The 26469-nt window shown below is 43.7% G+C and overlaps 1 protein-coding gene across 9 annotated transcripts in view; it reads left to right on the top strand.

The window, feature by feature from the left end:
- The window catches only part of LOC140721728 (cAMP-regulated phosphoprotein 21-like), a 342335-nt gene that overhangs the window by 143406 nt on the left and 172460 nt on the right, over positions 1 to 26469 (top strand). For all 9 annotated transcript variants that reach the window (XM_073036862.1, XM_073036911.1, XM_073037093.1 and 6 more), the window contains exons 2-3: positions 7974 to 8137; positions 23725 to 23934. In XM_073036862.1, the coding sequence (XP_072892963.1) occupies positions 23758 to 23934 (177 nt within the window). In that variant the 5' untranslated portion in view covers positions 7974 to 8137; positions 23725 to 23757. The remainder of the gene's footprint in view (positions 1 to 7973; positions 8138 to 23724; positions 23935 to 26469) is intronic.

Genomic DNA, 26469 nt, shown 5'->3' with positions numbered 1-26469 from the left:
TGAATATTGAAAGGCCTGGGTAGAGTGGATGGGGAGAGGATGTTCCCTGTAGTGGGGGAAATCCAAGACCAGACGGCACAACCTCAGAATAGAAGATCGTCAGTTTAGAACAGAGATGAAGAGGAATTTCTTTAGCTACACACACAAAATGGTGAAGGAACTCAGCAGGTCAGGTAGCATCTATGGAAAAGAGTAAACAGTCAACATTCCGGGTCAAGAGAGGTGCTGCCTGACCTGCTGAGTTCCTCCAGCATTTTATGTGTGTTGCTTTGGATTTCCAGCATCTGTAGACTTTCTTGTGTTAGGAATTTCTTTAGCCAGAGGACGATGAATCTGTGGAATTCGTTGCCATAGAAGGCATTGGGTATATTTAAAGTGAGGGTTGATAGGTTCTTGATTAATAAGAGCATCAAAGCTTACAGGGAGAAGGCAGGTAAATGTGGTTGAGGGGGAGAATAATTCAGCCATGATGGAATGATAGAGCAGACTCAATTGGCCAAATGGCCTGAATCTGTTCTTATGTCGTAGAGGCTATCGTGTATATGGGACTTGGTCAAAGATTAGCCATTGTTCGGGAAGCCTTGAACACTATTAAACAGCTAATGCTTATTTCTTTTCAGGTGCTGCAGAGCAGACAAATTAACACTTTGCATTTTGAACTAAGGCTTGGACCAAGAGAGTGGGGGGTGGTGGGGGAGGAGGGGGCTGGTGAAGAGCCGCTCTGAGACCTGAGGCTAAAGACTGACATCCATTGTGGGGGAATGAGTTATGGGGAAAATGTAGAGCAACACACACAGAATGCTGGAGGAACTCAGCAAATCAGGCAGCTTCTATGAAGGGGAATAAACAGTTGATGTTCCAGGCCAAGTCCCTTCATCTGGACTGGAAAAGAAGGGGCAGATTCCAGAATAAGAAGATGGGGAGAGGGAGGAGTACAAGCTCACAGATGTTAGGTGAGACCAGGAGAGGTGTAAGGTTGTTCGATGGCGATGAGGCAAGAAGCTGTTTGGGGATAGGGGGAAAAGGTAAGGGCTATAGAAGAAGGAATCTAATAAGAGAGGACAGTGGACCATGGGAGAAAGGAAAGGTGGAGGGACACCAGAGGGAGGTGATGGGCAGGTGAGAAGAGGGGAACTAGAAAGGAGAAGGGAAAAAGAGAGAAGCACGTGGGGGTGGGGGTTAAAATTACTGGAAATTAGATACATCACTGTTCATACCATCAGGTTGGAGGCTAGCCAGATGCAATATGAGGTGTTTCTCCTCAAACCTGAGAGTGGCCTCATTGTGGCAGTAGAGGAGGGTATGGACCCAGAATGTCAGAATGGGAATGGGAAGTTAAATTGAAATGGGTATCCCCAGTGGGAAATGCAGCCTCTTGCGACAGACAGAGTGAAGGTGTTCGACAAAGTGGTCCCAAACTGCATCAGGTGCCACTGATGTAGAGGAAACCATGCCAGATATAGTAGATGATGCCAATAGATTTGCAGGTGAAGTGTTGCACCTCCAGGAAGGACCTTTTGGAGCCTCAGTAGTGGTGAACAGAAGGTGTAAGAGCTGGTGTAACTTGTACTGCTTGCAGGAAAAAGTTTCCAGGATAAGGGATGCTGGGGAAGGGGGAAGAGGTCAATACTCCCCAATGCCATTAGGCTTTACAATTCAACTGCCAGGACTTAAGAACTTTTTTAAAGCTATTATTAATGCTTTTTGAGTTAGTGATTTAGATGCATATCATATTATTACTGAGTTAAGTATTGTATGTAATGAGTTTTTGCTACAACAAGTGTATGGGACATTGGAAAAAATGTTGAATTTCTCCATGGGGATGAATAAAGTATCTATCTATCTATCTATCTATCTATCTATCTATCTAATCAGGAACCTGGGCTGGTGGAGAAACCTGTGATGTGGAACAATTGGAGAATTCATTGGGTAGTGTTAAAGACCATAAGACCTAAGAAGAAAATTAGGCCATTCAGCCCATTGAGATTGGTTTGCCATTTCACCCTGGCTGATCTGTTATCCCTCTTAACCCCATTCTCCTCTTGTAACCTTTGACAGCATAATTAATCAAAAAGATATCAACCTTTGCATTAAATATACCCAGTGGCTTGGTCTGCACAGCTATCTTTGGCAAAGAATTCCACATATTCACCCCCTCTGGATAAAGAAATATTCCTCAGGTCTTTTCTGTATAGAACTTCCTTCAACTTTGAGGCCGTGCCCTCTAGTCCTAGACACCCCTACTAATGGAATCATCCTCTCCATTTCCAATCCACCTAGACACTATTTTTCGATAATGAGATCCCCCATCATTCTTCTAAGCACCATTGAGTACAGGTCTAGAGCCATCAAATGCTCCTCATATGTTAAAACTTTGATTCCGGGATCATTATTGTCAACCTCCACTTGACTTTCTCCAATGCCAGCACAGCCCTTCTTAGATAAGGGGCCCAAAACTTCTCACAATGCTCCAAGAGAGGCCCCTCAAATGCCTTATAAAACCTCAGTATTACATCTTTGCTTTTGTATTCTAAGCCTCTTGAAAAAAATGCTTACACTGCATTTGCCTTCCTTACCAGTGACTCAACCTGCAAGTTAACTTTGAGGGAACTCTGCACAAGGGCTCCCAAGTCCTTTTTGCATCTCTGATATTTGAAATTTCTCCCCATTTACAAAATAATGCATATCTTTTTTCCTTCTGCCAAAGTGAATGAACATGCACTTCCCTACATTATATTCTGTCCGCCAGATTCCCACAATCTGTCTAAGACCTTCTGCAGACACTCTGCTTCCTCAATACTATCTGCCCTTCCACCTAGCTTTGCATCATCCACAAAGCCATCAATTCCTTCATCCGAATCATTGATATGTAACATGAGAAGAAGCAGTACCAACTCTGGCCCCTGCAACACACCACTAGCAATGGCAGACAACCTGAAAAGGCCCCTTTATTCCATGAATAGGCTGCAGTTAATTCAGCGGTTGGTGGCTGCATGGTTCAAAGGGCCACAAGGACCTACTCAGTGCTATATCTCAATAAATAAATAAATTCCTTTCTTCTGCCTCCCTTCCTTCTTATAGAGTGGAGTGGCATTTGCAATTTTCCAGCCTCAGCAACCATTCCAGAAACTAGTAGTTCTTGAAAGACTGTTAATAATGCCTCCCCAATCTCTTCAGCTACCTCTTTCAGAACCCTAGGTATAGTCCATCTGTTCCAGTTAATTTATCTACCTTCAGACTTTTCAGCTTCCCAACCACCTTCACCCTAGTAACGGGAATGAGACTCACTTCTACCCCCTGACACTCTCGAATTTCTCAAAGATTCAAAGCACATTGATTATCAAAGGATGTATAAATTATACAGCTTGAAAATTGTCTGCTTACAGGCAGCCAAAAAGGAAGAAACTCAAATAACCCAATTAAAAAAGACCAAAAACTACAGCGCAGAGGAAGAGAGAGAAAAAGAAACACACATCATGCAAACAACAGAAGCGAGCCAACAGCGTTCCGAATCAGACTGAGTCCCAGAGCAGCCAGAGTAGGCCCAAGCCTCATTCCTCAGGTCATCAAACCAGCAGGGCAAAAACTCATAGCAGCTGGATCAGTTCACGGCTTGGGTACTGAGGAAATAGGAATGAATATTTGCGAGACAGTAAGCAAGATCAGCCCAACTTTCGCCTCCGTATCCAACACTAGGACTTTCAGTGTATCTGGGCCAACTTTTAAATTATCCAAGCACCACGTTCTAGGACGTGGATCTGACATTCTGCTAGTGTCTTCTTTGGTGAAAACAGTTGTAAAATACTTACTAAGTTCCTCCACCATTTCTTTGTCCCCCATTTCTACCTCTATAGTGTCATTGTCCAGCAGTTCAATATCCAATCTCATTTCTCTTTTATTCTTTATATACCTGATAAAACTTTTTGTATCCTTCATATTTCATCTTTTCTATTTTGATGGCTTTCTACTGGTTTTTAAAAGCTTCCCATTCCTCTGCCTTCCCACTTCTTTTTGCCCATATTATATGCTTTCTCGTTTGCTTTTATGTTTTCTTTAACTTCCCTTGCCAGCTTCGGTTGCCTCATCCTGCCTTTAGAATGCTTCTTCATCTTTAGGGTGTATCTTTCCTACACTTTCCGAATTTCCCCCAGAAACACCAGCCATTGCTGTTCTGCCATCATCCCTGCTAGTGTCCCCTTCCAATCAACTTTGGCCAGCTCCTCTCTTATGCATCTGTAATTTCCTTTATTCCTTCCTTCAGTCCTGCCAAAGGGTTTTAGCCTGAAACGTCAACTGTATTTTTTTCCATAGATGCTGCCTGGCCTGCGGAGTTCCTCCAGCATTTTGTGTGTGTTGCCTGCATCTGCAGATTTTCTCTAGTTTGTAATTTCCTTTACTCCAATATAATACAGATACATCCAATTTTAGCATCTCCTTCTCAAGCTGCAGGGTGAATTCTTTCATGTTATGATCACTGCCTCCTAAGGGTTCCTTTAAAGCTTCCTACTCAAATCTGGGTCATTACATAACATCCAATGCAGAAATGCCATTCCCCTAGCGGGCTTAACTACAAGCTTCTCTAAAAAGTCATCTTGTAGGCATTCTATAAATTCCCTCTCTTAGGATCCAGCACCATCCTTTTTTCCCAACCTACCTGCATATTGAAATCCCCTGTGATTATTGCCCTTTTTACATCCCTTTTATATCTCTCTGAAACTCCTATCTATCACCCCCTCAATCTCCCAAACAAGCCGAAGGTCATCTGGCTGCAGCTCCATTTCCTTAACACGGTCTCTAAGGAGATGCAGTTCGATGTACTTCATGAAGATGCAGTTACCGAGGGCCTAAAGGAAATGGGTAATTAATATAGTCTACAACTGAGAGAGATCCCTGCTCAGAACTGCATTGATCAAATTTTTCCCAGCATCTGGAGTAGTGCGTTGGTGAATGCCTCACTTGATGTGGATCTGATCTGGGAGAGACGTCAGAAAGTGGTCAACACAGTCCAGTTCATCACAGGCAAAGCCCTCCCCATCATTGAGCACATCTGCAAGGAGCACAGCCACAAAAAGCAGCGTCCATTATCAAAGACCCCCACCATCCTCACTATGCTATCTTCTCACTGCTACCGATGGGCAAAAGGTACAGGAGCCTTGGGTCTCGCACCACCAGTTTCAGGAACAATTATTACCCTTCAACCATCAGGCTCCTGAACTGGCGTGGATAGCTTCACTCACCTCAATGCTAAGCTAATTATTCACAAGATCACAAGACAAAGGAGCAGAAGCAGGCCATTCAGCCCATCGAGTCTGCTCCGCCACTCCACCATGAGCTAAACTATTCTCCCGTCTAGTTCCAATTTCCGGCTTTTTTACCATATCCCTTGATACCCTGACTAATTAGATACCTGTCAATCTCCTCCTTAAAAACCCTCAATGATCGGGCCTCCACAGCTGTATGCGGCAACGAATTCCATAAATCCACGACCCTCTGGCTAAAAAAGTTTCTCCTCATCTCTGTTTTAAATGGGTACCCTCTAATTCTAAGACTGTGACGTCTTGTCCTGGACTCACCCACCAAGGGAAAGAGCTCATCTCAACTCAAGGACTCTTTATAACTCAAGTTCTCAGTTTTTTTTTGTTTGCACAATTTTGCTTCCTTTGCACATTGGTTGTTTGCTGGACTTAGTTTATGTGTAGTTTTTCATAAATTCTCTTGTATTTCTTCACTCTCCTGTAAACGGCTGCAAGAAAATGAATCTCAATGTAGTCTGTGGTGTCATATACTGACTTTGATAATGAGTGTTGAACCTTGACTTTACATCAGGTGTGTACAGGTAAACCTCAGCTAGAAGTGTACAGTCAGATTTAAGGAGATGGTGGATTTCAATTCAGAAATTCTGGCAATCAATTTTCAAAACCGTGGTGCTAATGAAAAATATTAGGATATATCCAAAATTCTAGCTCCTGGAATATGCTAACATGTCCAATACATACACAGTGTGATTCATCATACATACAGAATAGATAAATAATTTTAAAAAGTTGGGGTGATTTGTGTTGGCCGCAGCTGCTGGAATGGACTCCAAGAACTGTAAGGTAATGTTGCAGCTCTGTAAAACCCTGGTTAGACCATGCTTGGAATATTGTATTCTTTTCTATTTGCCTCATTAAAGAAGGATGTGGAAGCTTTAGAGAGGGTGCAGAGGAGATTTACCAGGATGCTGCCTGGATTAGAGAGCATGTCTTATGAGGGTAGGTTGATAGAGCGAAGGCTTTTCTCCTTGGAGTGAAGGAGGATGAGAGGTTACTTGATAGAAGATGATAAGAGGCATACAGCAAATGGACAGCCAAAGACTTTTTTCAGGGATAAATGTGCATTATTTTGAGATGATTGAAGGGAAGTGTGGGGGGATGTCAGAGGTAGGTTTCTTTACTCAGAAAATGATGGGTGCGTGGAACACCTTGCCAGGGTTAGTGATGGAGGCAGGTACATTAGGGGCATTTAAGAAACTCGTAGACATGGATGATGGAAAAATGGAGAGCTATGTGGAAAGGAAGGGTTAGATTGATCTTAGAGGAGGTTAAAAGGCTGACATAACATCATGGGGCAAAGGACATTCTATATTTTTAGTGGCAATTTCTAGGCAATGCTGAGCAGATCTGGGTATGACAACAGAGAGAAGAATACAGTTCCTGTTTCACATCACTGACCCTTCATTAGTTGAAGCGGCATTGACCTGAAACATTTTCTACATTGTTCTCTTCACTGATGCAGTTTGAAGCTCGGATTATTTCCAGTTCTCTCTATTTCTATTTCACACGTCCAGGTCCACAGTTCCTGATGCTCATTCTGTAATAATTTATTCTGTGTCAATTCCAGTTGCCTTCACTACTAAAACAGGGTAGCTTATGAATCCACCAAAGTTATATAAAAAAAATCATCTAGGCCATGCTCTCTTCTCGCTGCTGCCATCAGAAAGGAGATACAGGAGACTTAGGTCCAACACGACCAGGTTCAAGAACAGTTATTATCCTTCAATTGTCCTGAACCACCATGGATAACTTCACTCACCTCAACACTGAACTGATTCTACAGCCTACAGACTCACATTCAAGGAACCTTCATCTCATGTTCTCAGTATTAGTTAGTTACAGTACTTACTTATCCTTATTTTTTTTTATCTTTGCACAGTTTGTCTTCTTTTGTTCAATGATTTTATTGTCTGTCTTTGTGTGCAGTTTCTCATTGATTCAATGGTATTTCTTTGTTCTACTGTGAATGCCTGCAAGAAAATAGCATGATGCATAGTGGTTTACAGTACAGATGACCTGGGTTCAGTTCCTGCTGCTGCCTGTAAGGAGTTTCCCTGTGAATGCAGGGATTTCCTTCAGCAGCCCGGTTGGTAGGTAAATTAGGCTAGGATTAAATTGGGGGAATTTTGGGTGGTGTGGCTCTATGCTAACATACTGTCCACTATGCTACTGTACCATTTTCTTGTGGACACTCACAGTAGAAAGGCAAGAAGGACCTATTTTGCACTGTGTCTCAATAAAAAAATAATTAAAACGAACCTCAGGGTGGTATATAGTGGTAAGCACTCAGATAATAAATTTACTTGGAATTTTGAAACAGTTAATTTTTCTGCAAAATGAGCTAAAAGCAATTCTATCCTATATTACTTGAACTGGATTGAAGTTTACAGGTACCTGAATGAAAGTGGCTCACAACTAGATATGCGTAATAATAGAGTGTAAAATAGTTGTTAATTTTAGCTCTTTGCGTAGGAGCTGTTGTGATTGAACAACCCTTCCTTGCCTTCATCGGAGAAGCAGCCAGCAGTTTGAGACAGGTGGAGCTAATTCAAACTGTGAAGCAGATTTGCTTCAAGCAGGTCATCAATGTAGACAATCTGCCTCTCGTCAAGACTTAGTTTAAACATTCGATGTTTTTTTGTGTTCTATTTCTTTCAGATCGATGACAGTCTCAGAAATCCTCTTTAGAACCAGCATGGAGGCTGGCATTTTGGACTGTTGACAAGGGCATGGGACTCGTTTTATTATTAATCATTTCCAAGCAGCATCAGATAGGAAGCATCAATAAACGAAAGTCAACCTACAGAAAGAGTGTGCGGAAGGTAATTTTGTTTTCCAAATTCTGAATGAAAATTCTGATGGAAATGGTGATTGCTAATGTGAACTTGTACCCTGATTTGCTGAAGGGAAGCAGAGGTATTTAGATGTACATTCGGATATCTATTATTAAATTGTGCAAAACATGATTTTTGGATGCATTTCTGATAGCATACCATCGACAATTCTTGAGTTGCACAGGTTCAGCAGTCTGAGAAAAGTTGTAATTTTCAGAGCACGAGAATAATTTGATCGTTTATTTCACGATGATAGAAATGTTCATGATGTAAAGTTAAACTTATGTTAAAAAAACTTGTAGGATGCTGGGGAACGTGGAGTTTATGGGCAGTTGTGTCTATATTAAGTAAATGCATCACTTACCCAAATCTTAAACACAAGAGATCCTGCAGATGCTGAAAAGCCAGAGCAACACACACAAAAAATCCAGTGGAAATCGGCAGGTCTGGCAGCATCTATAAACAGTCGGCGTTTCAGACTGAGACCCTTCATCTAAACATGGATTGTTGACTCGTTTCCATAGATGCTGCCTGATCTGCTGAGTCCCTCCGACATTTTGTGGGTTGGAGACCATATTTAGACACAGGTGATGTACCAGAAGACTCGAGGGCAGATAATGTTGTTCCTGTATTCACGAAGGGCCATAGTGATAAGCCAGGAATAAGCAGTCGATGTTTTGGGCCAAGGTCCTTCGTCATGTCCAGATGAAGGGTCTCACCTATCACCTTCCCCTCCCTGCACCTTCTTATTCTGGCTTCTGGCCCCTCAGTTTCCAACCCTGATGACGTCGGCTGTTTATTCTCATCCATAGATGCTGCCTGACTGGCTGAGGTCCTCCTGCATTTTGTATGACTTACCCAAATCTGTTCTTCTTATATTATTGTAAGCTGCTATAGAGAAGAAACATTAACTTGTCGAATTCATGGATACAGTTCCTCATGACACTAAAAAATATGAAATATCAAAATGTGATTTAAAATGCATTTGTGCTTTGAGAATCAAAATTAATTTTAGTCACAGGGTAACAATCCGGAATGGATTTCACATTAGCTTAAGTGCTTTTTAATGTGCAATTCTGATTTATCTTCGAATTACTGTGGTTCATTATGTTGTTGGCATGCGCACCTGTTGCTAAAAATACACGCCATCTCCCTGACTGTTGGTCACTATTCAAGGAAATTACCTCACTGAGCATCTGGGGTGGGTGTAGAGGAGGATGGTTGAAGGGGGTGGGAGGATTCCCTTTGCTCTGAATATTGTTCGTTATTCAATAGGCTTTTTAGATCTTTAAGTGGCGTAGAAAACTGCCCATTAATTTTGATGGATTTTTCATAAATCTTCTGTGGACATTAGATTCCCTGCCTTCCGGTAACTCGTCCCCCTTCTCCTTCCCATTTCTTTCATCCCCTACTCTGCCTCCCCTCTTACCTCTTTTCTCCTCCTCACCTGCCTACCACCTCCTCCTGATGCCCCTCCTCCTTCCCTTCCTCCCATGGTCCACTATCCACTCCTATCAGATACCTTCTTCAGACCTTTACCTATTCCACCTATCACCTCCCAGCTCCCCCACCACCCACCAACCTCCACCCTCATTTGGCTTCCTATCAACTTCTAGTTTGTATTCCTTCCCCTGCCTCCCTCACCTTCCTAATGTCCCTCCTTCTTTCCAGTCCTGATGAAGAGTCTCAGCCCAAAACTCTGTGTTAAAAAAAGACTACCTACGAAATCTTCCTTATACATTCCCCCACTCGTCTTAAAAGGTAACTTCTGTGGGGGTATGTCCCACCATGACACCAGGCTGCTTTTTTGGATTTTTGCTTCCATTGGAATCTCATTCCGAGGGTGACAGTGATATTGCCCACTCTGTTTTTGACGTTGAGCTGGCAAAGCAGCGAGAACGCTTTGGGTCCTGTTCTCGGCGAGTCTGCAGTTCAAGACAGGATTTCGGGTCCTCTTCCAGAATCTTTATTTGTTGTCGTTGGTGAGCCCTGGACCCATACAAAAGATCAAAATCCAAAGGGCGATCAAAAGTCCGGAAGTCGAGGCCCGATGGCCAGAGCCCCGAATCTGTGAACTTCTGCGAGTCCTCTGGGGAAATTGAAGGCCCAATATCCGTATATCCATGAGGCTGAGGCTGAAGACGGCCTGTGCTGGGGATTAGAGGACAGTGTGTGTATATGTGTAAGTGGGTGGGAGGGAGGGAGAAATGGAGCTTGTTTTGCTATTGTTGCTTTGTCACTTGATATGCTGTGTTCTGTGTTGTGCTACCAAGTACATTGGGCATGCTATGTTGGTGCTGGAACGTGCTGCCCCAGCACATGATTGGGTGTGTTGGCTGTTAATCCAAACACTACATTTCACTGCATGTTTCAATGTACCTGTGATAAATAAATCCAAAGCTGAATTTGACAGTTTTGTGGTGATCATTCCAAAGGCACTCTCTTTGCATTAATGAAAGCATGAAGTGGTATCACTGGTGATGTGGAGTAACACTAGTGGTAGGCATCACTAGAGCAGAGGGTACAATTAGGCAGCACAGGTCTTTGGTCTGGAAGGGCCTATTACTATGCCAAATCTCTCTAAAGGAATGACCAGAAATGAGATAAATCGATGTTCGTGCCTTCAGGTTGGAGGCTCCCCACCCAGACAATCTATGAGGTGTTGCTCCTGAAACCTGAAAATTGCCTCATCTTGGTAGTAGAGGAGGCCATTGACTGACATTTTGGAATGGGAATTGGAAGTCCATTTGAAATGGGTGACCAACAAGAAATTCTGCCTTTTAAGATCATAGGACCATAAAAGAAAGGAGAAAAATTAGGCCATTTGGCCCATTGAGTCTGCTCCACCATTTCATCATGGCTGATTTATTATCCTTCTCAACCGTATTCTCCTGTCTTCTCCTATAGCCTTTGAAGTCCTGATTAATCAAGAATTTATTAACCTCTGATTTAAATATACTCAATGACTTGGTATCCACAGTCATCTGAGGCAATGAATTCCATAGATTCACTACACTCTGGCTAAAAAAAATTCCTCTTTATCTCTGTTGTAAATGGACATCTCTCTATTCTAAGGCTATGCCCTCCTGTCCTACACCCAGTGTTAGACCCAGTTTCCTCACACATTCCAAGATTAGTAGATCCCGGTGCTATTCGGACCAGTGCTTCCCACAATGGGAAACATCCTTTCCACCTTCGCTCTATCTTTGCCTTTCAACATTCAATAGGTTTCAATGAGATCTCCTCCCACCCATTCTTCTAATCTCTCATGAGTACAGGCCCAGAGCCATCAAATGCTCCTGAAATATTAACACTTTCATTCCTGGAATCATTCTCCTGAATCTCCTCTGGACCCTCTCCAATGCCAGCACATTTTTTCTTAGTTAACGGGCCCAAAACTGCTCACAAGTGTGGTCTGACTAATGCCTCATGAAGCCTCAGCATTACAACCTTGAGTTTATATTCTAGTCCTCTTGAAATGAATGCTAGCATTGCATTTGCTTTCCTCACCACCAGCTCAATCTGCAAGTTAACATTTGGGAATCCTGCACTAGGTCTCCTAAGTCCCTCAGCAAATCTGATTTTGAACTTTCTCCTCATTTAGAAAATGGTCTACACCTTTGTTCCTTCTTCCAAAGTGCGTGTCTATAAACTTCCCAAGTGCCAGGAGGGAGACAAGAGGGGAGGGATGAGTGGCCAAAAGAGTCATGCAGAGCTGTATCTCTCAAAAGTTCAAAGTACCTTTATTATCAAAGCATGTGTACATTTATACAACCTTGAGATTCATCGTCTAACAGGCAGCCACAGAACAGAACCCCAAAAAAAGCATTAAAAAGACCATCAAACACCCATTGCACAGAGAAAAACAAGTCATGCAAACAATAAATGCAACCAAATAGCGTTCTGGACTGAAGTTCACAAATAGCTTGCCCGTGGAGCCTTTGCTCAGCACAGAGCCAAATAAAGGTTGCAGAGCTGTGACCCGAACCGGCCTGACCCTCGCCTCGGGCCCCGACAGCCTGATCTTTTCAATCTGGTCCCATGCCTAAATCGTTGTCCAAATATCGGGTTCAGTTGCTTTGATACCCTCTGGGGCCTGGACTCCGCCTGCTCGATTCGGCCTGTACCTGACCTTTCCAATTTGGCCCGGTGCTTAAATCATCGTCCAAACATCGGGTTCAGACACTTCAAGACACTCTGTGGCCTGGACCCCAGAATTTCTCCAACATTTTGTCTGGACAATACATTAACCCTTGCCTTGCCACAAAGGCATTTTGCACGTTTGCCTTCATTATTCAGAGCACTGAGTACAGGAGCTGAAATGCCATGTTACAAATGTGTAAGACATTGGTGAGATGACACTAACTATTGTATCCAGTCTTCTCCGAGGATAGTCATGTTGTCAGCATTTCATGGTGGAGAGAATTGCGAGCTGCTGAGATCCTGACAGCGACACTGAATGGAGCTTAGCTCCTGACATGGTCGCCCATGGTGGTAAGTTCAAGGGGGAGATTCCAGACACGTCCAACCAACCCCTCATCAGTGGAGCTTGCAGGAGGTGTTGACACATCACTATGGCAGTGAAGGTAGAGAAAGACTGCAGCAGTGAAGGGTCCACACCACTGGACCCTGACCTCCATCTCTCAAGGACCGTGTGGTGGCTGCCCTTGCATCAGCTTCCCCACATTAAGCAAAGTCACACAGAGGTCTTCTCCATTAAGGGAGTAACCCCTTGGGAGAAAAACATACCCGACTCGAGTGATCACACCACCACTACTATTGTGTGGAATGATGCAATTCAGGTGACCCAGAGAGAGGAAGTTGGGAAAAGGGCAGTAAAGATTCAAAAGGATAGACAATAGGAAATAGGTGCAGAAGTAGACCATTCAGCCCTTCGAGCCTGCATCGCCATTCTGAGATCATGGCTGATCATCTACTATCAATACCCGGTTCCTGCCTTGGCCCCATATCCCTTGATTCCCCTATCCATAAGATACCTATCTAGCTCCTCCTTGAAAGCATCCAGAGAACTGGCCTCCACTGCCTTCTGAGGCAGTGCATTCCAGACCCCCACAACTCTCTGGGAGAAGAAGTTTTTCCTTAACTCTGTCCTAAATGACCTACCCCTTATTCTCAAACCATGCCCTCTGGTACTGGACTCTCCCAGCATCTGGAACATATTTCCTGCCTCTATCTTGTCCAATCCCTTAATAATCTTATATGTTGCAATCAGATCCCCTCTCAATCTCCTTAATTCCAGCGTGTACAAGCCCAGTCTCTCTAACCTCTCTGCGTAAGACAGTCCAGACATCCCAAGAATTAACCTCGTGAATCTACACTGCACTTCCTCCACAGCCAGGATGTCCTTCCTTAACCCTGGAGACCAAAACTGTACACAATACTCCAGGTGTGTTCTCACCAGGGCCCTGTACAAATGCAAAAGGATTTCCTTGCTCTTGTACTCAATTCCCTTTGTAATAAAGGCCAACATTCTATTAGCCTTCTTCACTGCCTGCTGCACTTGCTCATTCACCTTCAGTGACTGATGAACAAAAACTCCTAGATCTCTTTGTATTTCTCCCTTACCTAACTCTACACCGTTCAGATAATAATCTGCCTTCCTGTTCTTACTCCCAAAGTGGATAACCTCACACTTATTCACATTAAACGTCATCTGCCAAGTATCTGCCCACTCACTCAGCCTATCCAAGTCACCCTGAATTCTCCTAACATCCGAACAAAGGATGTTTGCAAGTCTGGAATACCTCATTTATAACAAGACACTGCAAAGCTGGGATGCCTTTCCTTGGAGTGAAGGAGCTGAGAGGTGACCGTAGAGAGGATTATAAAATCACAAGGGACATAGTTAAGGTCTTTTACTAAGGTTCATTCATTGTGTGCTGTGTTGTAGGATGTGGCCAATCACAGTCCTTCCATGACCACGATTGCTTTAGGCATGTCTTTCTATGGAAGTGGTTTGCCATTGCCTTCTTCTGGACAGTGTCTTTACAAGATGGGTAACCTCAGCCTTTATCAATACTCTTCAGAGATTGTCTGCCTGGCATCAGTGGTCACATAACCAGGACTCGTGATATGCACCGGCTGCTCATGTGGCCATCCACCACCTGCTCCCGTGGTTTCACGTGACCCTGATCAGGGACGGAGGGGGGGTGTGGGGATTTAAGCAGGCGCTACACTTGCCTGTGGGTGACCTGCAGGACAGTGGAGGGAAGGAGCACCTTACACCTCCTTTGGTAGAGACATATCTCCACCTTGTCACCTGTTCACTAAGGTTGGGAGAGTCTAGCACTGGAGGCTATAGTTTTAGGTTGGGAGTGTTAAACTATAAATAGTAGATGAAGGGTAATTTTCTTCACAAAGAGGTTGATGGGTATATGGAATGACCTGCCAGAGAAAATGCTTGAGGAAGGCAACTTTACAATGCTTAAAGGACATTTGGATAGGGAAGGTTTAGACCAGGGATTCCAAACCTGGGATCCACTGACCCATAGAACCATAGAACATTACAGCACAGAAACAGGCCTTTTGGCCCTTCTTGGCTGTGCCGAACCATTTTTCTGCCTAGTCCCACTGACCTGCACCTGGCCCATATCCCTCCATACACCTCTCATCCATGTACTTGTCCAAGTTTTTCTTAAATGTTAAAAGTGAGCCCGCATTCACCACTTCATCTGGCAGCTCATTCCACACTCCCACCACTCTCTGTGTGATGAAGCCCCCCCCCCCCCCCCCCCAATGTTCCCTCTAAATTTTTCCTTTTCACCTTTAACCCATGTCCACTGGTTCTTTTTCTCCCCTAGCCTCAGTGGAAAAAGCCTGCTTGCATTCACCCTATCTATGCCCATCATAATTTTATACACCTCTATCAAATCTCCATTCTTCTACGCTCCAGGGAATAAAGTCCTAACCTATTCAACCTTTCTCTGTAACTCAGTTTCTCAAGTCCTGGCAACATCCTATGGACATGTGGTCAATGTTTAAGGATTTCTTGCAGGATGTTAGGGATAAATTTGTCCCAGTGAGGAAGATAAAGAATGGTAGGGTGAAGGAACCATGGGTGACAAGTGAGGTGGAGAATCTAGTCAGGTGGAAGAAGGCAGCATAAATGAGGTTTTGGAAGCAAGGATCAGATGGGTCTATTGAGGAATATAAGGTAGCAAGAAAGGAGCTTAAGAAGGGGCTGAGAAGAGCAAGAAGGGGGCATGAGAAGGCCTTGGTGAGTAGGGTAAAGTAAAACCCCAAAGCATTCTTCAATTATGTGAAGAACAAAAGGATGACAGGAGTGAAGGTAGGGCCAATTAGAGATAAAGGTAGGAAGATGTGCCTGGAGGCTGTGGAAGTGAGCGAGGTCCTCAATGAATACTTCTCTTCAGTATTCACCACTGAGAGGGAACTTGATGACGGTGAGGACAATATGAGTGAGGTTGATGTTCTGGAGCATGTTGATATTAAGGGAGAGGAGGTGTTGGAATTAAAATACATCAGGATGGATAAGTCCCCGACGCCTGACAGAATATTCCCCAGGCTGCTCCACGAGGCGAGAGAAGAGATTGCTGAACCTCTGGCTAGGATCTTTATGTCCTCATTGTCCACGGGAATGGTACCGGAGGATTGGAGGGAGGCGAATGTTGTCCCCTTGTTCAAAAAAGTTAGTAGGGATAGTCTGGGTAATTATAGACCAGTGAACCTTACGTCTGTGGTGGGAAAGCTGTTGGAAAAGATTCTTAGAGATAGGATCTATGGGCATTTAGAGAATCATGGTCTGATCAGGGACAGTCAGCATGGCTTTGTGAAGGGCAGATCATATCTAACAAGCCTGATAGAGTTCTTTGAGGAGGTGACCAGATGAGGGTAGTGCAGTGGATGTGATCTACATGGATTTCAGTAAGGCATTTGACAAGGTTCCACACAGTGGGCTTATTCAGAAAGTCAGAAGGCATGGGATCCAGGGAAGTTTGGCCAGGTGGATTCAAAATTCTCTTGCCTGCAGAAAGCAGAGGGTCGTGGTGAAGGGAGTACATTCAGATTGGAGGGTTGTGACTAGTGGTGTCCCACAAGGATCTGTTCTGGGACCTCTACTTTTCGTGATTTTTATTAACAACCTGGATGTGGGGGTAAAAGGGTGGGTTGGCAAGTTTGCAGACGACACAAAGGTTGGTGGTGTCGTAGATAGTGTAGAGGATTGTTAAAGGTTGCAGAGAGACATTGGTAGGATGCAGAAGTGGGCTGAGAAGTGGCAGATGGCGTTCAACCCAGAGAAGTGTGAGGTGGTACACTTTGGAAGGACAAACTCCAAGGCAGAGTACAAAGTAAATGGCAGGATACTTGGTAGTGTGGAGGAGCAGAGGGATCTGGGGGTACATGTCCACAGATCCCTGAAAGTTGCCTCACAGGTAGATAGAGTAGTTAAGAACGCTTATGGGGTGTTAGCTTTCATAAGTCGAGGGATAGAGTTTAAGAGACGCGATATAATGATGCAGCTCTGTAAAACTCTGGTTAGGCCACACTTGGAGTACTGTGTCCAGTTCTGGTCGCCTCAGTATAGGAAGGATGTGGAAGCTTTGGAAAGGGTACAGAGGAGATTTACCAGGATGCTGCCTGGTTTAGAGAGTATGGATTATGATAAGAGATTAAGGGAGCTAGGGCTTTACTCTTTGGAAAGAAGGAGGATGAGAGGAGACATGATAGAGGTGTACAAGATATTAAGAGGAAAAGATAGAGTGGACAGCCAGCGCCTCTTCCCCAGGGCACCACTGCTCAGTACAAGAGGACATGACTTTAAGGCAAGGGGAGGGAAGTTCAAGGGGGATATTAGAGGAAGGTTTTTCACTCAGAGAGTGGTTGGTGCGTGGAATGCACTGCCTGAGTAAGTGGTGGAGGCAGATACACTAGTGAAGTTTAAGAGACTACTAGACAGGTATATGGAGGAACTTAAGGTGGGGGGTTATATGGGAGGCAGGGTTTGAGGGTCGGCACAACATTGTGGGCTGAAGGGCCTGAAATGTGCTGTACTATTCTATGTTCTATGTGCTGTAAACCTCTGCACTCTTTCAACTTTATTAATAACCTTCCTGTAATTAGGTGACCAAAATTGCACACAATACTCCAAATACAGCCTCACCAATCTCTTATACAACCTCACCATAACGTTCCACTCTTATACTCAATACTTTGATTTATAAAGGCCAATGTGCCAAAAGCTCTCTTTATGACCCTATCTACCTGTGACGCCACTTTTAGGGAATTATGTATCTGTATTCCCAGATCCCTCTGTTCTACTGCACTCCTCAGTGCATTTATCTGTATGTTCTACCTTGGTTTGTCCTTCCAAAGTGTCTCACACTTGTCTGCATTAAACTCCATTTGCCATTTTTCAGCCCATTTTTCCAGCTGGTCCAAATCCCTCTGCAAGCTTTGAAAACCTTCCTCACTGTCCACTACACCTCCAATCTTTGTATCATCAGCAAATTTGCTGATCCAATTTACCACATTATCATCCAGATCATTGATATAGATGACAAATAACAATGGACCCAACACTGATCCCTGTGGCACACCACTAGTCACAGGCCTCCACTCAGAGAAGCAATCCTCCACTACCATTCTCTGGCTTCTCCTATTGAGCCAATGTCTAATCCAATTTACTATCTCACCATGTATACCTAGCGACTGAATCTTCCGAACTAAACTCCCAAACGGAACGTTGTCAAAGGCCTTACTGAAGTCCATGTAGACAATATCCACTGCCTTCCCTTCATTCACTTTCCCGGTAACCTCCTCGAAAAACTCTAATAGATTGGTTAAACATGACCTACCACACACAGAGCCATGTTGACTCTCACTAGTAAGTTCCTGTCTATCCAAATACTTGTAGATCCTATCTCTTAGTACTCCTTCCAATAATTTACCTACTACTGATGTCAAATTTACCGGCCTATAATTTCCCAGATTACTTTTAGAGCCTTTTTTAAACAACAGAACAACATAAGCTATCCTCCAATCCTCCGGCACCTCGTCCATGGATCCCGACACTTTAAATATATCTGCTAGGGCCCCTGCAATTTCAACACTAGTCTCCTTCAAGGTCCGAGGGAGTACTTTGTCAGGTCCTGGGGATCTTTCTACTCTGATTTACCTCAAGATAGCAAACACTTCCTCCTTTTTAATCTGTATAGGTTCCATGATCTCACTACCCGTTTGCCTTATTTCCATAGACTCTTTGCCAGCTTCCTCAGTAAATACAGATGCAAAAAACCCAGTTAAGATCTCCCCCATTCCTTTTGGTTCCATACATAGCCAACAACTCTGCTCTTCAAGAGGACCAATTTTATCCCTTACTATTCTTTTGCTCTTAATATACCTGTAGAAGCTCTTAGGATTATCCTTCACCTTGACTCCAAAGCAACTTCATGTCTTTTTTAGCCCTCCTGATTTCTTTCTTAAGTATTTTCTTGCACTTTTTATACTATTCAAGCACCTTATTTGCTCCTTGTTGCCTATACCTGTCATACATCTCTCTCTCTTCTTTATCAGATTTCCAATATCCCTTGAAAATCAAGTTCCCTTATTCTTATTCACTTTGCCTTTAATCCTGACAGGGACATACAAACTCTGCACTCTCAAAATTTCTCCTTTAAAGGCCTCCCACTTACCAATCAAATCCTCACCAGAGAACAACCTGTCCCAATCCACACTTTTTAGATCCTTTCTCATTTCTTCAAATTTGACCTTTTTCCAGTTTAGTACCTCAACCCGAGGGCTAGATCTATCTTTATCCATGACCAAGTTGAAACTAATGGCATTATGATCACCAACGTAGCTCTCTAGGACACAGGGCTCCAAACTGTATACGACAAGGTGTGGTCCGTGATGCACCATCAACAACTCTCTGAGACGGGAGGCAAGATATCGGCTTTTATTGACTGGAAGAAAGAACAAGCAGCAATTGATCACCATGCTACATCCTGGAGACTGAGGGCAGGGCTCAAGCCTCAATCGCCTTTATACCAGGGTCTGTGGGAGGAGCCACGGTCCGTGGGAGGAGCCACAGGAGCAGTCAGCGGGGGGGCATGTCCAGACAGGTATATGTAGTTCACCACAGTCCTTTTGGAGAGGCACCAGGACATACCACCTTTAATTACTCACAAAGTTAACATAAGACTACACATGAATCAGAATATGATGCCCCCCACAATGTAATTACAACCATACTGCAAAATAAACAGAAGTATTGACCTTAAATACAGTATACAAACAACATGTACACATTTACACATCCTGATTACTAAAGAAATGGAATAGTCTGCCCTGTATGGCAGGAAAGACACTGTAAAGCAAACCCATTATAAGAATATAGCAGGGACAAGGCATTAAAGTGTGCACACTCACCACAGTGATACCAGACTGACAACGCAATGATTTTGTGTGTGTGTGTGTGTGTGTGTGTGTGTGTGTGTGTGTGTGTGTGTGTGTGTGTGTGTGTGTGTGTGTGTGTGTGTGTGTGTGTGTGTGTAAATACTCCTGTATAAGTACTATATTTACTGAACACTCTCTATTGCAGGCATATATACATATATATATAGCTATGGAGCAAAGACGTTTGCAGAGTACCATTGTAATTTTATGTATTGCACTGTACTGCTGCCACAAATAATATAAATTTCATGATGTATGTGAGTGATGATAAACCTGATTCTGATATGGGTCTCTATTGTGGACTGAGAGTGGGAACGGGGCAGGGAGAGGGGAATCATGGTTGGGAAAAGGGGAAATGAGGGAGAGGGAGTGGGAAGCACCAGAGAGACATTCTGTAATGATCAATAAACCAATTGTTTGGAATCAAATGACCCTGCTTGGTGCATCTGCACCCTCGCCACCTCCACCCCGGCACTTCCTCCCTGCCACCTGTCCCACACCCCTCCTGTGGCCCTCCACCCTCACTATTCCCAACATCCTTTGCTCCCGCTAGAGTTACAAACTCGCTCTCCGCTCCATAGGCACCCTAGCTATCTATATGATCCAAAGACTTCGAAGTAGAATTTGGAATTTAAGGAAAGCTATTCACAAATAAGGACCATCAGAATCATAATTCTCCAATTTCTGATAACGTATTTTGTTTTTTCACTCCCCATTCTAGTTCCCCTCTCTCCTCTTCTCCTTACCTGCCCATCCATCACCTCCCTCTGGTGCCCCTCCTCCTTCCCTCTACTCCATGGTCCTATCAGATTCCTTCTTCTTCAGCCCCTTACCTCTTCCACCTATCACTTCCCAGCTTCTTACTTCACCCCTCTTCTCCCACCCACCTCAGCTGCTGAGTTCCTCCAGCATTTTGCCTGCATTGCTTAGAATCAGTTTTGTTATCACTGGCCTATGTCATGAAATTTGTTATTTTGTGGAAGCACATAATGCAAAAACATAAAAAAGTCACAATATTCACCTTAGAATAGAGGGATGTCCATTTAGAACAGAAATGAGGAGGAATTTCTTTAGTCAGAGAGTGGTGAATCCGTGAAATTTATTGTCATGGGCGGCTGTGGAGGCCAAGTCTTTGGGTATATTTAAGGCAGAGGTTGATAGATTCCTGATTAGTCAAGGCATGAAGGGATACGGGGAGAAGGCAGTCCACAGGTCAGCACAGAGATGAGTAAATCTCACGGAGCAGTGAGCTGAACTGGCCTGTCCCTTGTCTCTAGCCCTGACACCCTGTCCTTTCCAGTCTGCCCCATCACATAAATCATTCAAACTTCATGTTGTTCATTGCTCTCAGACCGGGACTTGGGCCACACTGCTTTAATACGATGTCAAGCCCAGCCCTACCACATCGATTCAGCCCACAACTCACCTTTCCAATACAACTCGGCGCTTAAATCATCAAACTTGGGGTCTTTCCTGACTCCCGGGCCTCCGCTTCTCCCTGCTTCGCTTCAGTTCTGCCATATTGAAACACCTCCAAGTCCACTCCAGCAATGGCCCCCAATTGACTCATTCCCCACTCTCCAGCCCAGACCCCTCCTCCTCCGAGACTCAAGAAAGAATTGTCACACGATGTCAAAGCATCAAAATACTGCTTATTCAGTGTCCTGAAGAAGGGACTTCCCTCTGCGTTGATGCTGCCTGATCTGTTGAGTTCCTACAACTCAAAATTCCTCAAAACGCTGTAAGATTTATAGACTTTATATAGTCAGTCTTTTCACGTAAACTGATTCTGAAGTAATTTGATGCCATTGGAACAAAGGTACTCTGATTCAATGAGGACAACACAGGAGCGTAGTGGTTTGAGTAAATCTTAACAGTGTAGGTTTCCACAAACAGAGTGAAGTGAGGCACTTTATGTTTAATGAACCCCGTAACACATTTATTGAGCTCCAAAGCCTACACAACAAAAGTGCGCTAAGAAACTTTCACGTAAAACCATCGTCCTGTCAGTCTCATAATGCAAAACCCCAACGCAATGTCAGAGGTTGCGGATTACATATTTTTCTCCCAATTACATTTCCCTACAGCAGCACCAGCTACAAGGTCAGGTGTCATTTCCTGCCGCTGTCTGTAAGGAGTTTGTAATTCTCTCCGTGACCCCGTGGGTTTCCCCCGGGTGCTCCGGTTTCCTCCAACATTCCAGAGATGTAAGGGTTAGGTTAGTAAGTTGGGGGTATGCTACACTGGTGCAGAAACAACGCAACACTTGCAAGCTGACCTACCTGCACATGTTCAAGTCATTGACAAACAAAGCTAACCTAATATTCTTCTGTGCAGTCAGTCAAATTAGTAGGAAAACATGCACAAGACGCTGGAGGAACCCAGGTGGTCAGGCGGTATCTATAGAAAGGACTGAAGAGTCATCATTTTAAGCTGAGACCCTTCATCAGGACTTGGTCATTTAGTAGGGGTTTATTTTCTTTCCATCCGATCCTGAAACTTGGATGTGTTATTTAATTCAGTTTCTGCTTCATGCCTTGCTGTACTGCCTGCTGACGACATTTCAAGTAGTTTGCAAAGTGGAAATTTCATATTTATTTATTTATTGAGGTACCGCTCAGATCGGCCTTTCTGGCCCTTCGAGTTGTGCTGCCCAGCAATCCCACAATTTAATCCTAGCCTAATCACAGTACAAGTTACAATGATCAATTAACCTACCAGCCGGTAGGTCTTTGGACTGTGGGAGGGAACTGGAGCACCTGGACGGAACCCATATGGTCATAGGGAGATCGTACAAACTTCGTACAGGCAGTGGTGGGAAATAAACGCAGGTCGCCTATACTGTAAAGCCTTGTGCTAACCAGTACACTATCATGCCACCCCATGTTGCAGATTTACCTGTGAAATTAATCAAATAGCTCAACTTTAAATGTCTTGTATTCAGTGACAGCGTTCCTTATTTTTAGCAATTATGCAAAGCCAGCAGCTTAGTAACCCATTGAATTTGCAACTTAATTTGATTTTTGTTGTTTAGAATGTGTTTGTGATAATTGAAGCAATTTACTGTGTCCAGAATAAGAAGGAGGGAAGATGTCAGAATAAACAGTTCTGATGAATGGTCTCAGCCCAAAACATTGACTGTTTATTCCTCCCCAGAGAGTCTGCCTGATCTGCTGAGCTCCTCCAGCATTTTGTGTGTGTTGCTCTGGATTTCCAGCCACTGCAGAATCTCTTATGCTCTTGGAAATGCACAGAAGGTTTTGTGTGAGATATGTTTGCTCTTGGTAAATTTTTCTACAGAAGTGATTTGCCATTGCCTTCTTCTGGGCAGTGTCTTTACAAGACAGATGACTCCAGCCATTACCAATACTCTTCAGAGATTGTCTGCCTGGTGTCAGTGGTTGAATAACCAGGACCCGTGATATGCACCAGCTGCTCCCATGTCTTCACATGACCTTTGTCGGGTGGGTGGGCTACACAGATGCTACACCTTGCCAAAGGGTAACCTGCAGGCTAGCAGAGGGAAGGAGCACCTTACACATCTTTTGGTAGATACGTACCTCCAACCCGCCATATATTCTTCAGTACATGATGCACCATCAATAACTCTCTGAGACGTGAGGCAAGATATCGGCTTTTATTGACTGGAAGAAAGAACAAGCAGCAATTGACCACCATACTACATCCTGGAGACTGAGGGCAGGGCCCAGGCCCCAATCACCTTTATACCAGGGTCAGTGGGAGGAGCCACAGGATCAGTCAGCGGGGGGGGGGCGTGTCCAGACAGGTATATGTAGTTCACCACAGTACACAAGTGTAAAGAATGAAATGATTTTTATCCAGATCGGATACAGCATAAAGAACACAATAAAAAACAAAAACTATATGTTAATAAATGTAAAAGCAATCATATACAACACAATGTACAAGTAGATTTCTTGATATGATTTCAAAACATGGCAACAATATGGACTTTGGAGTCTGGATTTTTATATAAAGCTACCAATTTGATGACTAAGAATACTGGCCACGAGAGATGACACACCCAATTTATCCTTTATTTCTTCACAATAATCAGTAAAGGAAAATGAGAAGACATGTTCTGGATATAAAATTGGTGTGATGTTTTAAATCCATAGGTCACTGCATCTTGGTAATTCAGTACTGTGAAAATGTCTGAGAAAGGCATTCTGAGACAAGAGGATTCAGAAGATGCTGGAAATGAGCAAAACACCGAGATTACTCCATCCTGCCAGGTAACATGCATCATTAACACTGAAAGCTTGGAAGTGGAGGAAAAAGAGAAGGGGAAAGAAGATAAATCAAATGAGACAAAGGCAGATCACCAGGTGAGGTGGTACAGTGGATATGTTTCTGAAACTCTGCTAATTCCATTATTTAATTTGGTTTTAATGCACAATAAGTTAATTTAATTTCTACGTATTATTTCAGCTCTTTTCTTCTAAATTATCAAGGTGACCCATTCATAAAAATCACATGTCATTCCTGACACAATAAGCATGTAGAACTGTCCATGCTCCAAGCCTTCTCTGGTAATAAGACCATAAGATATAGGAGCAGAAGTGAGCCATTCAGCCCATCGAGTCTGCTCTGTCATTATATCATGGGCTGATCCAATTCTTCCAGTCATCCCCATTCCCCTGCTTTCACCCCATACTCATCGATGCCCTGGCTAATCAGGAACCTATCTATCTCTGCCTTAAATACACCCAATGACTTGGCCTCCACAGCCGCTCGTGGCAACAAATTCCACAGATTTATCACCCTCTGACTGGTAATTTCTCTGCATCTCAGTTCTAAAAGGACGTCCTTCAATACTGAAGTCGTGCCCTCTTGTCCTAGAATCCTCTACCATGGGAAATAACTTTGCCATATCTAATCTGCTCAGGCCTATTAACATTCGGAATGCGTCTATGAGATCCCCCCCTCATTCTCCTGAACTCCAGGAAATACAGACCAAGAGCTGCCAGACGTTCCTCATACGGTAACCTTTTCATTCCTGGAATCATTCTCATGAATCTTCTCTGAACCCTCTCCAATGTCAGTGTATCCTTTCTAAAATACGGAGCCCAAAACTGCAAACGATACTCCAAGTGTGGTCTCACGAGTGCCTTATAGAGTCTCAACATCACACCTCTGCTCCTATATTCTCCACCTCCAGAAATGAATGCCAACATAGCATTCACCTTCTTCACAACCAAATCAAACTGGAGATTAACCTTTAGGCTATCTTGTGCAAGGACTCCCAAGTCCCTTTGCGTCTCTTCACTTTGAATTCTCTCTCCATCTAAATAATAGTCTGCCCATTTATTTCTTCCACCAAAGTGCATGACCATACACTTTCCGACATTGTATTTCATTTGCCACTTCTTTGCCCATTCCCCTAAACTATCTAAGTCTTTCTTCATTCTCTCTGTTTCCTCATCACTACCCGCTCCTCCACCTATCTTTGTATCATCAACAAATTTAGCCACAAATCCATTAATGCCGTAGTCCAAATCATTGCTAGACATCGTAAAAAGCAGCGGTTTCAACACTGACCCCTGTGGAACTCCACTGGTAACCGGCAGCCAGCCAGAATAGGATCCCTTTATTCCCACTCTCTGTTTTCTGCTGACCAGCCAATGCCCTACCCATGCTAGTAACTTCCCTGTAATTCCATGGGCTCTTATCTTGCTAAGCAGTCTCATGTGTGGCACCTTGTCAAAGGCCTTCTGAAAATCCAAGTACACCACGTCTACTGCATCTCCTTTGTCTACCCTGCTTGCAATTTCCTCAAAGAATTGCAGTAGGTTAGTCAGGCAGGATTTTCCTTTCAGGAAACCATGTTGGCTTTGGCCTATCTTGTCATGTGCCTCCAGGTACTCCATAATCTCATCCCTACAATTGATTGCAACAACTTCCCAACCATTGATGTCAGGCTAATATGTCTATAGTTTCCTTTCTGCTGCCTCCCACCCTTCTTAAATAGCGGAGTAACATTTGCAATTTTCCAGTCATCCGGTACAATGCCAGAATCTATTGATTCTTGAAAGATCATCGTTAATGTCTCTGCAATCTCTCCAGCTACTTCCTTCAGAACCTGAGGGTTCATTCCATCAGGTCCAGGAGATTTATCCACCCTCAGACCATTAAGCTTCCTGAGCACCTTCTCAGTCATAATTTTCACTGCACAAACTTCACTTCCCTGACACTCTTGAAGAGTATGTTCTCCAACTCTTCCTCTGTTACATTGACAGCAACATTGCTGCTGCTTCATGCACCCATGCTGACCTCGTCAATGTCATCAACTTTGCCCCCAACCTCCACTCTGCCCTTAAATTCACTTGGTCTATTTCTGGCACCTCTCCCCCTTTCTCAATCTCTCTGTCCTCATCTCTGGAGGCAAGCTGTCTACTGACATATTTTATAAACCTGCTGATTCCCACAGCTATCTTGACTGTATCTCTTCAGAAGCTTTCTACTGTGAAAGTGCTATTCCCTTTTCTCAGTTCCTTCATCTCCACCTCATCTGTTCCCAGGATGAGACTTTCCTTCCAGGACATCGAAATGTCCTTTTTCTTCAAATAACAGGGATTCTCTTACTTCACCATTGACACATTTTCCCGCTGCCTTAACAGTTCCTCTTGTTCTCATCTACCACAATATAAGCATTCACATCAAACGTGTCATTCTCTGCCTTATCCGTTATCTTCAAGGGGATTTTGCCACCAAGTTCACCTTTACCTCACCTGCCCACTCTCCATTTTCTGCCGAGAACACTCCATCATGGACTCCCATGTCCAATAATCTCTCTCCACTAATCTCCCTCCTGGAAAATAACCCTGCAAGTGACAGAAATGCTACCCCTGCCCATTCATGTT

The sequence above is a fragment of the Hemitrygon akajei genome, chromosome 1 (genome assembly GCF_048418815.1).
Source record: "Hemitrygon akajei chromosome 1, sHemAka1.3, whole genome shotgun sequence".
Taxonomy (NCBI): domain Eukaryota; kingdom Metazoa; phylum Chordata; class Chondrichthyes; order Myliobatiformes; family Dasyatidae; genus Hemitrygon; species Hemitrygon akajei.
Note: the sequence above shows the minus strand (reverse complement) of the source record. Positions and strands in the feature narration are given on the sequence as shown.